This window comes from Tachypleus tridentatus, chromosome 12 (assembly GCF_004210375.1).
Source record: "Tachypleus tridentatus isolate NWPU-2018 chromosome 12, ASM421037v1, whole genome shotgun sequence".
NCBI classification, from domain to species: Eukaryota; Metazoa; Arthropoda; class Merostomata; order Xiphosura; family Limulidae; genus Tachypleus; species Tachypleus tridentatus.
In genome coordinates, this window is record NC_134836.1 from 38,085,446 (window position 1) to 38,104,155 (window position 18,710).

At 32.8% G+C, this 18,710-nt stretch overlaps 1 protein-coding gene across 1 annotated transcript; it reads right to left on the minus strand.

The window, feature by feature from the left end:
* Window positions 1-6,827: 6,827 nt before the first annotated feature.
* On the minus strand, window positions 6,828-18,492 carry LOC143235867 (uncharacterized). The gene is made up of 5 exons (XM_076474114.1): window positions 18,154-18,492; window positions 13,116-13,478; window positions 10,212-10,520; window positions 8,602-8,707; window positions 6,828-7,115 (listed from the first exon to the last, which is right to left on the minus strand). Exons 1-4 carry the CDS (start codon window positions 18,218-18,220, stop codon window positions 8,613-8,615), a joined length of 834 nt encoding a protein of 277 aa, XP_076330229.1. The 5' UTR covers window positions 18,221-18,492; the 3' UTR covers window positions 6,828-7,115; window positions 8,602-8,612.
* Window positions 18,493-18,710: the final 218 nt, after the last annotated feature.

The following is an 18,710-nucleotide window of genomic DNA, read 5'->3' on the forward strand; positions in this document are numbered from 1 at the left end:
CCCGAACCAGGACCAACGGAAAAAGGAAAACTAGATTTGAATGCAATGTGTTGTAACCAAGAAGACGGCAGAAGTTTAGCAGTCGAAACGTAAGATATGAAATGATTAATACTTGGTATATCTGGTAAATGATAAAACAAATAATAACTGCATACAAACTAGGCTTAGGTAGTTGAAGAGGCTTGTAGCAATGACAACGATTCTAACTACATTCGGTACAAAACAATTATTATAAAGACTAGCACTAACTTGTTTACGTATAACATCCTCTAGGGTGAGCTAGACATCGACCTGTGAGATAAAGCTGTAGTACACTATCATACAACACTGAGAAAGGGAGTTATTTTATTAACATCTCTCATCCTTACTCAGGAGAGGCCTAATCGGTATCGTACGTAAGCTAGGCTTAATGTGATTTCTCTGTCGAGCTGAACATATTTAAAAAGAGACGTTTATTTAACCTTGATTCTTCAATTTACGGCTTGTTTTATTCACACATTGCTGTGTTGTGTTATACAAAGGATTACTCACACTTCATGATAATTATTTGCACATGTTAACGTGCATATGAGCTGTTGCGTTACGGGCAACATTTTTAATACTAACATCATAGGGTTGAAACTATAATATAAGGTCACGAACCTTTTCGAGAAAAATTGTTCGTAAAGGGAAATTGATAAAAGGTTTACTAAAAAAAAAACATGCCAAAGAAGAGAACCTTCACAAAAGTAATCGCACAACAGAATTTTTGGTGGTTTTTTTTAATGGCAGCTGACTTCGAAATCATACAGATCAAACTGAGAAATGTTATTATAACATTGTTATGATCTGGGTTACAGTCGACCTAAAATTCCGTTTGATGAAGCTAAACCTATCTCCTAATAACATTAACAAATCGGTGAAGAAGGTGTGAAATTAACAAAGGCTCCCAAGCTAAACGTTCGCAAGCTTCCACCTATAGCTCCAAATCAAAGGCTGTTTTCACGAGAAAAACGGCGAAGAAACTTAAATCACAGAAAACGGTCAAGTCTATGGATCCAGCTTCACACGACCTTTGTTTCTTTCATCTGCTTAAACGTGATCTTGTTAGCTGACATCCATGAATAATTGAAAGAATAACGAAACGTGTGAAATACGACGGATGTCACGATCTTTTGTTGCAAATAAACAATGTAATGCTAGGTGATAGAGTGGGGCACGATCAACGATATAGTCCCCCGTGGGGACAGCGATAAGTCTTTGAATTTACAATGCTAAAATCAGGGGTTCGATTCTCCTCAGTGGACACTGCAGATAACCCGAGGTGGCTTTGATATAAGACAAAAAACACACACTCAACGATGGAGAAAATAATTTCAAAGGCAGTATGCGTTTGTTTGTTTTTGAATTTCGCGCAAAGCTACACGAGGGCTATCTGCGCTAGCCGTCCCTAATTTAGCAGTGTAAGACTAGAAGGAAGGCAGCTAGTCATCACCATCTACCGCCAACTCTTGGGCTACTCTTTTACCAACGAATAATGTGATTGACCGTCATATTATAACGCCCCCACGACTAAAAGGGCGGGCATATTTGATGCGGCCGGGCTTCGAACCCGCGACCCTCGGATTACACGTCGAACACCTTAACACACTTGGCCATGACGGGCCGAACGAAAGGGATCGAGAACATTATTCTTATACAGTACGATTAACCAGCATTAATTCAGGAAGTTTTGAATTAATACATTATTTTATAAATCAATTCGTATAGCTTATTACAGTCATTTATGGAATACAGTAATAAAATCAAATAAACCGTCTTTTTTTACCAATTAAAGTGAGCGGTTTATCTTAGAATTTAAAATAGTATTTTTGTCAGCGTTAACACTAAAGTTTTTGTTTAGCAGTGCATTTTACATGTATATGCAATCAAGTGTTTTCATACCAACTGTTGGCCATAAACTTTCAGTCGCTGTTAATGCAAAGATTGTCCCTGTCTGTTTTGTTCCGTTTAGTTGAGCTGGGTTGACTTGTATGTTGTGATTCAAACTCTTTGATAGATGGCATATCTCGTTACGCAGAGATATTCTACGCTGTTGTGCCATTTATAATACCTGTCGGCCGACGAAAGTATGATCTTAAATATTTTTTTATATTTTTATTAAGTGTTTGTATTACCTGTGAACAAACTATAAAAGTAGTTATGTCATCATTGATGCAGGTGGATTTGTATTTTCACTCGTCTCTCAGTGAAGAGTACAGCTACACCACATGTGGTCAGATGCTTTCGCCCGTCTTCCGACTGATACAGTACTTGTATACCATGTGTGGTTAGAGCTTTCCCCGTCTTTCAGATGATATATAGAATACTGGTAAACCAGGTATGATCATTTCGCAGGTATGAAAAATAAAATATTTTACAAAACTTCACTAAATACCGTGATGACTCTGTGGTAGACTTGACGGAATACTAGAATTTGGAGTTCGATGTTTGCGTACGCACAACACAGACTGTCCATTATAAAAAAATTGAAATAAAGACTTTTTCTTTTTCTCAAAGATTAAGTGTAAGGACTTGACTAGTTGCTATCTTGCTCGACTGCGCAATAAAAGGTCCAGGATTTGGAACGAGATATGATGATAAATATATACGTTCACCTCTGAAGGGATTATAATTTTGACAGTTAAATCCGACATATGGTTAAGACTTGTAGGCGGTGGGTGCTAAAAATTGGTTCCCTCATCTCTGAACATGAGATCGAATTCAGGAATGTCTGTGCCTAGAACATCTCTGAACTGTCCATTTATCCCATTAGTCACATTCAGGTTACAATTATTAGAAATTTAGAGATTTCCTTTGGTGCTGTTTTGTTTGTTTTCAAATTTCGCGCAAAGCTACACGAGGGCTATCTGCGCTAGCCGTTCCTAATTTAGCAGTATAAGATTAGAGGGAAGGCAGCTAGTCATCACCACTCACTACCAACTCTTGGGCTACTCTTTTACCAACAGAAAGTGGGATTGGCCGTCACATTATTACGTCCCCACTGCTGAAAGAGCGAACATGTTTGGTGCGACGGGGATTCGAACCTTCAACCCTCAGATTACGAGTCGAACGCCCTAACCCATGTGTCCTCCTTTAGTACTGAATAATGTAATTTCAAAATAAACAACAGTTAGCTAATAAGTGCAACTTGAAAAAGGAGAAAGGAATTGTTTGAAAAGAAAAACGATAAACATTCTTCTCCCTGTATGTATTGTTTGTTTATAGTTAAGCACACAATGGGTTATCTCTGCTCTTAAAATGTATTCAAAAACATAATTTTATTTCTGCTCAGTATTACTTTACATATTAGTAAACGTTTATACTAAGAGAAAACAACACGTGAAATTCCTATGAAGCAATAATATTTTTGCAAGTGTTATTTAAGAAGTTACAAATAAATATAAAAGATAAAACTATTCCCAGACTACAAGTTTAATGTTAAAACTATTTAAACGTAGTAAAAGAAATTGAAAAGTCTTAGGATGTTATGATGTTTGTAAAATGAAATTTATGTAGTTTTCTTGCTTATTTGCACAAAACTTTAACACCTAGCACTTATGCTTTTAACTATCCCTGAGAGACATTAACCGATTAGGCAATTCATCATTAGTTTTTTTCTGTGGGTTTACTAAAAGTTGATCAAATAACAATTCCTTTTTCGTCCAGCAGTAACGCGTTTTATGGACATTAACAGTTTGTATTGGAATTTCGCCCAAAGCTTCTCGAGGGCTATCTGTGCTAGCCGTCCCTAATTTAGCTGTGTAAGACTAGAGGGAAGGCAGCTAGTCATCACCACCAACCGCCAACTCTTGGGCTACTCTTTTACCAACGAATAACTGAATTGACCGTCACATTATAACGCCCCCACGGCTGGGAGGGCGAGCATGTTTGGCGCGATTCGGGCGCGAAGCGCACGCCTTAACGCGCTAGGCCATGCCAGGCCGGACATTAACAGAAAAAAAAAAGTACCATTATATAAATTTCTAGAAATAATTAAATAATAATATACTTTTTTCGATTGAAAGGGAAATGTTGTTTCATAACATAACGAATGTAAAAAGAAATATTTTAAAAATAAGAATCATTTATGACATCATTGATATTTCAAGTCAAATAAATATAGCTTGAGACGACCCTGTTTGTATCTCTAAAGAAAAACTCGAACTTAAAATATATTATGTGAATAAAAGTATTAACCCATAGGTGAACATATTGTTTATTGTCACGACTTCATACCATAAGCACACAATCAGTGGGTTAGTTTAGCTGAAAATTTATCTGCATGTCGCACTTCATATCCAAGACGAATGGACAAACAAATCTGTTTATATACTGACTTAATCACAAAATCAAACAAACAATATATTTATATCAAACTCCCGGAACAAACAGATCCTTTTGCATCATGACTTAACACCAAAAGATCTGTTTGTATCATGACTCCATATCACAGACCTATTTGTTTCATAATATCATTCCACAGACAAAGGCATGCCCTTGTTTCACGACTGTTTTATAGTTTCAAACATCTCTAGATAACACATCGACATATTAGGCTTCAACAATAAATCACCAACAATTAGGATAAGTTTAATTGAGAATTAGCCGTTCAAAAAACGTTAATGACCATTAAAGATTTCAGTAACTTTAGCTATCATTTAAATTAAACCTTTTTTCTATTATTCTTTGTTACACGCTTCTATAATTAACTATTCCCTTAAATCGCGATCGTGTTGTACGCCTGTGTATCAGTAATTCTTAAAAATAATATTGTTTCTAAACATTTGGTAAATATAACAATAATTTCTGAAGAGAGTTTCAGTTACTCTTCCACATTTATAGATTCAGCGTTGTCCGTTTTGATTTTTCAATTTGTTTTGGTTATTATATATAGTGATTTTACTTCACGTAGAATTAATATGTTAAGGTAACGGTAAATCAAGCATAGAAAAAATCTCAAACTTTACTGTAGCATTTTTAGCTTTCCTTAAGAGTAACAAAATATATTTAATTAATAAAAATTGTTTTGTTTGTTTTGAATTTTTCCGCAAAGCTACGCAAGGGCTATCTGCGCTAGCAGTCCCTAATTTAGCAGTGTAAGACTATAGGGAAGGCAGCTAGTCATGACCACCCACCGCCAACTCTTAGGCTACTCTTTTACCAACAGAAAGTGGGATTGGCCGTCACATTATAACGTCCCCACTGCTGAAAGAGCGAACATGTTTGGTGTGACGGGGATTCGAACCCGCGACACTCAGATTACAAGTCGAATGCCTTAACCCATCTGGCCATGCCGGGCCGTAAAAATTGGTAAAAATGCTATACAACAAATTTATGAATTTGTGGAGCTGGTGATAGGAAATAATCATTATAAATCAGTTTTATGCCAAGTTTTGGTTTTTACTTCTGTGTTAGAAACCTCTCCTGCAAAAGAAAATTAAATAATAAGAAAAACTTAAATATTGAACATAAGTATTTATAGCTTTTAACCTTCTTCCCTTTACTATTGTACTTTAGAATGCAATTAGATGTTAGACCTTAAACTTATCAATCTCCTGTAGTCCCTCAGAGGTGATCCTGAACTTTCGAGTAAAGAATTTTAACACGTCTTTCTGTTCATTACTAAAAACTGGAAAACAACTCCGGCATCAGTCAGAGCCCTCATGCATAAAACAGAAACCGAGTGCGTCGTAAAATAACGAATTGATTGAGACCTATAGTGGATTGTTCACTTTAACATCTAAAGATAATAATTATTTCAAGTAAGTATCGCCATTGACTGAATGGCTTCTGTTCTAAGTGGATAGAGTTCCTCTTCAGGAAACTGAATTAAGCAGTAATTCCATGTAATAAAAAATTCCACGATTTCAGTAATTTCACAAATTAGAAACTTTCAAGTCACGTGTTTTTTATTACCAAAATTATTTTGATGCTTACAGTGTTTATTTTATATCATCAAAGTTACTTATAGATAAATTAATAGCGAAGATGGGAGTATGGCCCGGCATAGCCAAGCGTGTTCCGAGGGTCGCGGGTTCGAATCCCGATCGCACCATATGCTCGCCCTTTTTGCCATGGGGCGTTATAATGTTACAGTCAATTCTACTATTGGTTGGTATAAGGGTTGCCCAAGAGTTGGCGGTGGGTGGTGATGACTAGTTGCCTTCCCTCTCGTCTTACACTGCTAAATTAGGGACGGCTAGTGCAGATAGCCCTTGTGTAGCTTTGCGCGAAATTCAAAAACACCACAAACAAAATATGGGAGCAGCGTGGCTCAGTGGCTTTGCGCTTGGAAATTGGTTGTTTGTAAATTGGAGGTTTAATCTTCATTTTCCGTTTTGTTTCTGCGTAAAACACTTTACCACAACTGACACAGTATACCCAGCCGTACGATGGGCATCAGCTGTTAGCTAAACAATTAACCAGAGATGGACTGACATCCTGTCGCCGCCGCTAGTAGAGCGGTAAGTCGACGGACTTACAACTCTAAAATCAGCAGATACCCCCATTTGGCTCTGCTATAAGAAAAACACACACACAACGACATCCTGTCTAGAAGAAACGATGGGCATCAGTTGTTAGCTAAATAATTAACCAGAGATTGACTGACATCCCATCCAGAAGGAACGTTATATTATTCTCATCTACTTGTGCCAATGAACCCGATGTTCGGCGCCATTTTGCCATGGAAAGGGATTGTCGTTTTTGAATATCCATTATAGAACTATATTTTGAACATTACTGAATAAATCACATTTTTTACATGTTAAGTATTTGCTGTGAACAAACACAAAAGTTAACTCATGTTTAAAGCCATGTTATTTATTCAAATTTACATCTTTACAGTAAGAGTTCTAATAAAACAATACGTTCAGAAGAAAGTAGCAACTTTAGGCTCTGTTTACAATCACGTTTACTTCAAATTAATGACAGAAAATCTGCAGAAACAATTATTTTGAAGCTTTTTGTTAAACAGCATAAAAAAAGATTTTAGTTACGTTAGAATATATATATATATACAACTTATACACAACAACATCAAGAAAGGTCTTTTCTTTCATGTTCCTCAACTAAAGAAGCTCGCAGGTTCTTAACTAAGAGAGAAGAAAGAGAAAAAATCAGTTTAATAAAAATAATTATTCTTATATAAATAAATTTAGTGTTATCACTTTAAAGCAAACAAGTTATAAAGTTGTTTGAAGGATGTTTCATATAGCTCAGTTCTGTTGAAGGGTATACATTGTCTAGGATTTATTTTTAAAAGTTGATAATTTATAACAATATTGTTATCAAAACAACCGTAATTTGTCATTTTATATAAAATTCTATTATTTTAAGACTGTCACGTACTTTAATTATATTAGAAAATTTAGAGCGACATCTTGTGATTACTTCTTGTTACCAAACGTATACGAAATAAGAAGAAACGTTCGACACGTATAAAAGTATTAGATAAATATATTGATTTCATTAAAAACGTTAAAGAACCACAATTTCGAAAAATTCTTAATAAATCAATGAAGCATGGCTCAAGTATGGGTCACTTCTTTAGTTCTAAACTAAGTATAATGCAGAAATTTGAATAACAATTATAGTTTCTTACACCTCATTCTACTTATGGTTTTAAAATTCAATTCTATAGACTTATTACGATATATTACGATTATTTTGAAACCTTACAGTGTCGTTACAGTTCATGTACCGACGTTGGCCATGCTGTATCTGGTAGCAGTGTCTCTTTACAACAGCGTTGTGGCGTACTTTTCACTTAAAAACGATCCAACCAAAGCATATCACCAATTCCTTCACTATTTCCGTGTACCATCTAGTGTATGGGAAAAACAGTTTCAACAGTCTAACTGTACACAACACAGAGATGCTGTGTCTTGTGACCTGACAAGGGCATCTTTGCCTGGAATAGCATAAATACTCGTTTCGTTCTACAACCGCTTTAGATATTTGACAGTTGAACTGATATATCGTGGACGAAATGTTTGTGTACATTACTTATGTCTTTCTTTTACAGACACTTTCTGGTTCTGATTATGTTGCTTAGTGTTGCATGTAATAAGAAGATGGCTTTTACCACTGATATTTCTGCTTATGTATTCTCAACTGTTACAAAACGATGCACTTTGCTTTCTACAGCTGGACTTGTTGGACGTCTTCCTCCTTTTCTTCACTGTCTTGTCACCTCAGGTTGATCTATAATTCTTTGTTTTACAATATCATTCAGTACAAGTAATATACCTGTTTTAGAAGTCCTAAATTTCTTATCTGACCCCGTCATTATATTCTTAATGTATAATTATTTTACGTCGAAAATATCTGTTAACATACACAAACAAAACATAATAACTTTTGGCATGTTATACAATGTAAGTATGTACTTCCAGTGCTTGCTGTTCCACTGCAACTTTATATTGGCTTTTGTTGTCATATGATTCACTGATCTGTATACTAGAAACAATTTTAATATAACATACTCAACCTTTTGTATAAGTAATTAAACTCATAATATGTTAAATAATTATCTGGTTATGTTTCCTAATTGTTCAATCTAAATAAAATATAAATTACCTTATAAACATTTAGGTCCGTAAAGTCACCACAACTAGAAGGCTAACGATAATTTTAAATATAATCCGCCAACGAAACGTATGGACAGCACAACCAGTCAGATGTTCTACAAAAACATAATTGAATTATCTGATGAAATCATTACCTTGCACACTAATTTAAACAAATTTATTAGCATTATCACCCTGTACACTGATTTGAACAGAATTTAATAATGATAATATCACTGTGTGCACTCATTTAAAAACAATATAATAATTATATCATCACCCTGCGCAATGGTTTAAACACAATTGAATAATAATGTATCACATTGTGCACTAATTTAAATAATTTAATAACGATATTACTATTCTGTGAGCAAAACACAAGTCATTAATGATGACATAGCCCTGAGCATTAATTTAAACACAGGTTAAGAATGATGCCATTATGAAACACAATATAGTTTTTAGAATAATTAAGATAAATAAATATAATGATTTCAGTTAACAGTAATTTCTGTAATGAGCTCTGTTCGAACAAAAAAGAAGTACAATATAAGAAAATTTATGAAATATTTTATCTATATATTAATTCTGAAGTTAGACAATGGAGATACTGAATAATTTTGCTGTACCAATATAATTTATAGTAGCATAATAGGCTATGACAATCTTCTGCAAACTATATGATCTGATTGAACAATAAGTATCAAGAAGCTTTTAAAATATAAAATATATCTTTGATTTATGTGGCTTTCATTAAAAAATATTGAAGATGATATGATTTGTAATAATTATATAATATGATTATTTATATATGATATATTATATATGATATAATGATATATTATGATGTGATATAATGATATATTATGATGTGATACGATATGATATATTATATATGATATTATGATATATTATGATGTGATACGATATGATATATTATATATGATATGATATATTATGATGTGATACGATATGATATATTATATATGATATTATGATATATTATGATGTGATACGATATGATATATTATATATGATATTATGATATATTATGATGTGACACGATATGATATATTATATGATATTATGATATATTATGATGTGATAAGATGTGATATATTATGATATGATATAATTATTGTAAACAGTCAGCAGAATCTTGTTAAAACAAAACAAACTTGGATACTTGAATCTGAAGTACAGTTCAGTTAATATACTGACACTCTTGAAGCTGTGAAACATCTGAAAGTAGAAGCTATAGAAACTCAATACTATCGAGAATAAATAGAATTAACTTAAAGTAGGCCTTCTAATTTACTTCTTTCCCTTTCTAAGTTCTGTTTATATTATTAGTGAGTTAAGACCTTATATATAAGTTATGTATATCTATTTTTTTATAAACTAGTTAATGTGTTGTTTAATTTTAATGAGTCATTGAAACTATTCACCATTCTCGTGTTAATGGGAACCTAAAGCCAAATATGTTTAAAATAATATTGTACATACTGTATGTAGTATAAATTTTAAACTTTATGTAATTTAACTATTTTAGAAAAGTGAATGAAACTGTAACGTAACAATACCTCATGTTCTTTATTTTAAACGTTATAAACTTCTTACCTGGATAATAATGCAATATTTTTTTCCTTCGAAATTCTGTATCTGGAATGAATACAACACATTCTATCTCCGAGGGACCGCCACTGGGCAAGTCTTTGTCCACCAGCTCTTTGTAAATAATAACACTATAGGTGCCCTTGCTGAAGATAATATTACTGTGTACTGGAATTGACTGAGCGTCTTTCAAATTTGGGTTATGTAAAAGAAGTGATACCTGAGGAAGTGGAAAAATTTCTTCCACTCCACAAGTAAAGTTCGCCGATTCCTGATTTGTTTTGGTAAAGTTGAAGTCGAAACTTCTAGGAGGTGCTGTTAAAAATATTAAAATAAATACGTATAAAATAATGATAACTTCAGACTATTTTTAGATCTTAATTTTATAAAAAAACTCACCTAAAATTAATAACTATTCATTGAATGTATTACTGTAGCTCACCATGGATATCATAAAAAGTAATTATCAGATGGAGACTATTTGTTTCTCTCTTGCTAATAATTACATTGCAATGCGAAGCCGTCTTTTGCACTCTATTAATAAAACGCTTCTTTATTATCACATATAAATTATTCTGTGAAGAAGATAAAATGAAGTTCTGTTGCAAAAATCAGAGTGAAAGAAATAAAGTTTCTTATAAAAATGTGTTTTATTTGTTATTTTATTTTGTTTTTTTATGTAAACTGTAGGTAAAGTAACTACTAAATATTGAAAATATTAAAAGTCGAACTGAATAAAATAAATACCTTCTTTAAACATTGGCATCGAGTATATTACGGAGCAAACTCGAAAATGATTGAAAACAAATGTAAAGATAAAATTAACATTCAGAATGAAAATTCTCCAATGCTCTCTAAATAATACCTTGCAAATAACTCTAAAAGCTATATGTGTTAGGAGTTAGGGCAGATATAGAAACAATTATACATATAAAACGAACTGATATCCAGAGCTGACCAGTACCCAACTTTGTAATTTGGCTGTAGTATGTCCGTTTTTCAAAATACTCATCGTGCATGGAACATTTAACTTTCGTTTGCGCTTTATAGATGCAGTGGTTTTCTGCTCTGTGAGATAATATATTATTTATAACCAACAGATGGCAGTGTATATTACTACATGAGATGAATGGTCAATCATTACTTTCTACATGGAGTCTCATGAAACGTGGGTACGTTGTGAAAACCTTTGTCCGCTATCACGGTGACACGAAATGTGGCATCAGAATTATATCAAACAACGAGTACCATCTGACACGACAATAAAAATAAAACATTCGTTTCCACCGTTTTGTAATATCAACCTGCAAGTACTACCAGACACAACAATAAAAATAAAACAAGAATGGGATGCCATGGATACCCGTGACGTCACAAAAGATTATTCTATTAACCTTCTTACCTAGTTCAAATTACACCCAGAAAAAGTACGCCTACCTTTCGAAGGGCTCGGATTATGGGTTTCGTTGTTGTTATTTTGTCAACAGATTGTGTTAAAGCGTAACATAGTCCTTTCATAAAAATGGAATATGAAATAACAAAATTGCGTATATGTTTGTGAAAAACTGAAGTTTTATAAGAACGATTATCAAAATTTTTATACACTCTTTGTCTTCCAATATCATTCAGTACAATGTCAATCATTTGCAAGATAAATAACAGCTTCAAAGTGTTTGATATCATAGACGACTTTGAAATTAGCTTTCATGATTGTTAAAATAAATTAGGAGTAAAGATGAGTACAGTAGTAGTGCTAGATTCCTATCAGTGCTGAAACCTCAAATTCCTACATGTCACACATACGTCTGTCATCAGTAATCCTTGTTTAATGTAGAAATCCCAGTAATAGCCGATAAGCAGTTAGTTTTACCTTTCTTGTATCTTACGTTCGTCCGTTACATCTAAATACCGTTTTAAAAATTGCATAAAACTTTTTCTCGAAATCCATAAAGTTGCATAAAATCTTAGAAGAATAGCTCTCATTAATTTTGAATATTTATAATTTAACACAGCTATTCGTTTCACTGCTTCATCGTCCTTTTATTTAGTTTCATGATACTAAATGTCATTTGGTTTATTGGCATTGCATTTTAAAGAATATATTTTGTGGAATCACTAGTCGGTGCCATTTGACGTATCGATTCATTTATATGTAAACAAAATATATGAAAGCGAAGAACACTGGTACACTAATATTTATATGCGAAAGTTCTGTCTATAGAGTATTATGCAATATTTGTATTCCAACCTGCTGATAACGTATTACGTAAACTATGTACTAATATATTTTCAAACATTTATTTCTTCCAGAGAAACTAGTCTATCCATTTTGTGAACACGTGCTACGTATTAAAACTTTTTACACACGTATTTCTTAACGTAATTTTCACCCATCAGAGACTGTACTTTACCATCATGTTCAATGTAATAATGTAAATAATATGTAAGATAATTATTGAATAAACACTTTAATAAGCACAGCTGTCAATGGAAGAACACTCAACATCGAATAAAAAAATAACATTATTAAAATATGCTGAAAACCGCGAAAAGTCAATAGAGAAGAAATATACTGCAAAATTTAACTCACTCTATTGAAATAAGACGAATTCCCTGCTTAATTAGTTAAAACGTAAGATGGGGTGAAAGACTATATTTTTTTTCATATTTATTTCCACAATGTATCTATTGTTGTTCCTGTTTAATATCTGTAATTATGTTGATTGTTTGAAGATACGCATAGCGTTCTCTTTATTTCAAATATACTTGGAGTTGATACACTGTTTTAGAAATGTTATATATGTTATATACAAGTTGTTTTGAAAAGGAATGTAATATTAACGCAACTGAACCAAATCCTGTGCAGATGTAATTAGGGCAGAAAACACTTGGAATATCTAATGAGCTCACCATAAATTGTCATCTGCCGTTCCTCCGAGTCTTCGCCAGCTAATGAGGCAACATTACACGTGTATTTGCCACTCAGATCCGTTGTTGGTCTCAGGATATTGAGTGCACGGTACCTGGTCAGGTTGGTGGACGGAGTTACGGTATAGCTCATGTTGATTCGACCCTGCAGCCGGTAAGAGGGTTGACGGAGGTTCAGTTCTGTGATCCACTGGTAAATTGGCTCAGGATCATCGTTAAGAAACCACTTGACCACTATGTTTCTGTCCTCATTTGCGTAATTGTATTCACAGTCTAAAACAACTGACTCTTTGGTTCCATTTTCCAGTTCCTGAGGTATGGAGACTCCAGTTATTTCCAGACCAACTGCAAACGTCAAGATAATACATTTACTATTGATGATAGTATCATTATATAGCCCGGTAGAGAGTTTTAATAGAGGTTCGATCTCCAGTTAAGACGAATACTACTCTGAAAATCTACTATGCAGCTCCGATATAAAACAACAATGCTGATAAGACACAGAATTTTACGGATAATAATTCTTCAACGTGTCTGTATTTTTTATTAACACATTATTAACAAGAGAAATTCTAGAAAATAAAAATGTATTGTTAACACTTGTGAAAAGTATTCTTGTTAAAGTTAACAAGACAGAGTTCTCAGTGGCCTTGGCACATCAACTTCCTTTAGGCAGGATTAGAGTATATTAATCTATGAGACATTTTCCTTTATATTTGTTGTATTTTTGTACGACAGCAATACCAAGCACAAGGTGACCGTGAACTCGGTTTGACTTCATTATTTATCAGGATCTCTACCAGCCTACCCTCAAACTGAAATTAATGCAGAATTAGATTAAATTAATCTCCGAAACCTTAGGTGTGGTTAAATACATAAATTGTAAAGGTTTGACCTTCTGAGGCCAAAATGATGACGAACCTGAGCTAAAGATTCGTACAAGAAAAACTTAAAGCCATTGTATGAGCCGATATGCCGCGGCTAAAAATAAGAATAAATCAGACGTTGTTATTACTCTTTAATTTTCGCAATTAAATTGAAATCAGAAACCTAACGTGAGTGAAACGTTTAAAATATTGTTTTCAAAAGTACTCATATATACTGAACTTGTTTTTAAATGTTGTACTGAAAATAAACTTCGTGTACTACGATCATCGGTTTCAAAAGTGAGCATCTAGTCGAATGACTCAGACAATAGGTAAAAATCCTCTCTTTTAGACATATACACAATTGTTTGGATTTATTTGTTACTTAGTTAATGAACACGTAATAATACATTCATTTACAAGCTCAATGAAACATTTTTTTCTGTACAGCGATAGTTTATGCGTAACTAGATACGATTCCTATGATACTATAGTACAATTTGTTACGAATAATTTGAACAAGTACGGGAAACTTAGCGAATATCAAGCACACTCGTGTAAAACGTGTTATGTCGAGCAACACTTTTAAATCACTGAAATAAGACAATGAGAAAAAGAGGGCAATAGAGAAAAGAAATTCTGGAGAGGATTAGTTCAATTTATGTAGGACAATTTTCTTCTCAAACTGTGAAGACATTTACAATACCAAGCTTAAATAAAACATCTATTCTCGTCTTTAGATGATCAACATAGCTTTTCGTATTCAAGAGTAATGCAGTTCGATTTCATGAACTTATTTTAAATTTATGAAATTTAGAAGCAATTGACTTTTAATCTAATTTGTTTATTTGCTTCACTTTTCGAAATAGCACTAATGAACCGTAAATTCTGCGAAACTAATCTGTTCTAGAAGTAGTGAATCAAAAATATATTATAACCCCGGGTCATCTTTTCTTCACTGAAATTCTCGTTCTGGTGAAGGAAAGAAAGTAACAGATATTAATTTTTAAACTTCAGAGAATTTTTTTTCAATTAGATATATGATATTTTACAACTTGCAGAGCTTTTAAAATAATTACAAAGTTAAAAACAAATAGTTACCTAAAATTCGTTTGCAAGGTCACTCTCAGTCTCATTTCTTATATATATCAACTTTAGGAAACTTACTCTGCATAAAATGTCCAAATAATTCCTAGTTTTTCAAATTTAGAGAATATATATATATATATATAATTATACTTAGCTAGTTCTTAGTATTAAATGTTGGTTATTTCTATTCGAACGCGGGATAAATAACAAAACTGAACATATCTTCAATAATTAAAACCAAAGTACTTACATACAATAAAACTAAAAATAATAATAATAACCCGATATATAACGCGGGTAATTTAATATAGCAGCATAATATAACTAGGATTATTTGATGGGTAAAAAAGAAGACCTAGGACGATTATCGATATCTGAGATCGTATTAAGAAAAATAATATCTTGTGAGGTTTAGTCAGCTTAAGTGATTTAGATTAATCTTAAATTCATATACTGAGTTAATGATAAAAATATTCCTCATAATGAAAATTATATATAGTATCATTAAATGTAAAATAATAAAAATTAATTAAATTTATATATACACTAAACAAATTAGCCAATACTATTGATGAAAATAACATGAAAGAAATAATGAAATAAAAGTTTCTTAAGAAAAACATAAAACTTACGTGTTTATTTCATGCACTATAATGATTCACTGTCTCTTGAAATTCTTATATGAAGCAGTATGGAATATAATTTTCAGCCTTTAAACACTATTGTTCATAATTTTTAACACAGTTTCGTTTTCTAACACTAATACTTTGGGTTGTATACTTCTAAAACAATCTTTACAAAATATTTAAATTTTTTAGCGCATACTATATTTCACAATGTGCTTAAAACGTTTCATTCTATAAAAAATAGCTTTATGTATTAAAATACTACTATTACACAGTATTCTACAAAATACATAATTTACTAATCACAAAACTTTGATAAGTTTAAACACTTAGCCAAGAAAGTGAAGGATTTATTTTCAAATCGCTGTTTGCTGATGTTACTTCATTTTAATATCTCCTTATTCAAAGCCTGGTATGGCCAGGTGGTTAAGGTGCTCGACTCGTAATCTGAGGGGCGCAAGTTCGAATCCCCCTTGCACCAAACATGTTCGCCTTTTCAGCCGTGGAGGCGTTATAAAGCGACGGTCGATCCCAAAAGAGTAGCACAAGAGTTGGCGGTGAGTGGTGATTATTAGCTGCCTTTTCTCTAGTTTTACACTGCAAAATTAGGGACGGCTAGCGCAGATAGTCTTCATGTAATTTTGCACGAAATTCAAAAACAAACAAACAATCCTTATTCGATCTTTTTAAATCGGTTCTGTAAAGCTAATTTTGTTGTGAGTTTTTGAGCTATTACTTTTGTGTTGAACGTACCGTTAAAACAGGAAACTGGAAACGGCTAAAAGGTAGCTTGCTATGTATAAAGAAAGCTGTATCTTGAAAAGCGAGAACAACGCATGAATAATTATATGAGAATTACCTCAGTACCGTCAACGAGAGACTACACTTTCGAGTGTAAATTCACATTGATAATATTAATCTATTAGTAAAAATACACAAGGCTTACAACGACAACAACAGTCATTAAAAATGATTAATTAAGTGTTTTAGTGAGTACTTTCACTAGCCGTCGAGAGATGACTAACAAAGAAAAATACTAAAGCACTTGCAGGAAATGTGTTTTTCACTTAGAAAAGTAGAAACTTCGAATCAGCAAACGAAGTCATTTACAAAATGAGTAAACGATCTTAATTTTTATACAGATTCTATAATCTAGTCGAGAGATGTTACATTCATTATATCTTGTCAGGACATTAGTTATCAACGCCTCTGGCGGAAGTTCCCATTTCCCATTTGTAATTAGGCTGTGTCTGAAAACTAAAGACTAATCACCACATATGCTGTATACATCAACTTGGAAGCTGTTCTCTGAATTGTATTCCTTTCTCTGCCTAAATTTGAAAACGTTCTTCTGTGAACGTCTATCTTTTCTAGAGCTTTTATCTGTTATGTGTTTAGATGAAACACGAGTGTTAGAGAACATATTTCTCTTCAAATTGAAGTGATATATCATAAAGTAGGTACCACGAAAGAATCTCCGTAACCTTCACTTTAGTAGTAAAGTCATATTCAGCATGTTTGTTGTTTGTTTGTTTTTTTTAATTAAGCACAAAGCTACACAATGGGCTATATGTGCTCTGTCCAACACGGGTATCGTAACCCGGTTTTTAGCGTTGTAAGTCCGCAGACGTACCGCTGAACCACTGGGATACCTTCAGCATGCTTATCATATTTCAGTGTAATTTTCTCTTCTTCAATAACAACCTATTCTGAGCGTACGTATTTGAGTTTCTTCTTCCATGGTACCTGTATTATTATATTGTAAACAGGTGAAAGGTAATTACATCAAGCAAGTTTAAACTAAATATAATCACGTTCAATGACAGTTTGACAAATTTCAATAAGTAAGTAGATAAACAACTCAGTGACGAACTCTCGAAGAACTGCTCTTTAAACGTCTTACAAAAAAATAAAACGAAAACTGTTTTACAATGATTCTAAATGAAAATGAACATTTCGTGTTTACAATTTTCTTCGTTTGTTGATATTTGAATAATACTGCAGGATTGTGATCAGTGAAAAATAAAATACTCTCTTTCGTATTAAAACACTGCTTAATACAGCGTTTAAATGTTTTGTAATCTTAAAATAGTTTCAACAGATCACAAAAAAACTAATATAATTTACTTTGTTCGAGAACAAGTTACATTTTCGTCCTTACACCAACAGATTTCTATACTCATTGCTATAACATCTCAGTGATCAAAATTTAATGGCCTTAAATAATATCTTTGGACTAGAATATAAATTTCATAATATTAGCTTATAATGCTATTAAAACATCACAATATTTTGCTCTTAAAAACTAAACGAAAATTAATAATCAAGCGTTCTGTATCAAAATTGCCAAGATACGTAATAAATCAAATTGATTTCTGATTTAAAGCAAACGACTTGTTTTTAGTTACAAACTTTATTCTAAGTAAAACTAACACTTACGAGAAATTGTAACTCTTAAGAAGACTAGAACAAACAGAAGGTACAGATATGACGCTCTGGTACTCATTTTCGAAGTCAAGGAAGTTACAGAAGACAAAATCTGATTATTCCCACTGAGTAAGCATTTTCAAGGTGATGTTTGACAAAATGTATTCTGAGCAGTGAGGCCGAATACAGGCATATTTTTACGAGTGTCTAATGTGACCACAGTTAAATTCTCAACGACGAATATATTCCGCAAGAAAATGTTCGTCACAAGCACATGCACGATCCTGAAGCCAACACACCCGATTGTCGTCGATCAATTGAAACTAACTGATTTCTATTGCATCAACTAGAGCGCCATCTGCCGAATGACAACAACGAATGGAGTGGGCGTAACCTTTCAAATAATAAAAACTCACACCATGTAAATCAAAATAACGTTCTCGATTAACCAGGACTTCATCTGACTTCGGAATGTGGTCTAATAACTAAATATTACAACATACATATAACACACATGTATATATATATAATAGTCTGTCCATTACCTCTATATTTGCTAAACGATTAAT

What these genes read in the sequence shown, in the direction of transcription:
- LOC143235867 (XM_076474114.1), bottom strand. Translation starts at nt 18,220, where the DNA reads ATGAGTACCAGAGCGTCATATCTGTACCTTCTGTTTGTTCTAGTCTTC. An exon ending in ACGGCAGATGACAATTTATG is followed by an intron (nt 10,521 to 13,115) that starts GTGAGCTCATTA and finishes TATTTTTAACAG; the next exon opens with CACCTCCTAGAAGTTTCGAC. An exon ending in AATATTGCATTATTATCCAG is followed by an intron (nt 8,708 to 10,211) that starts GTAAGAAGTTTA and finishes ATGTTTTTGTAG; the next exon opens with AACATCTGACTGGTTGTGCT.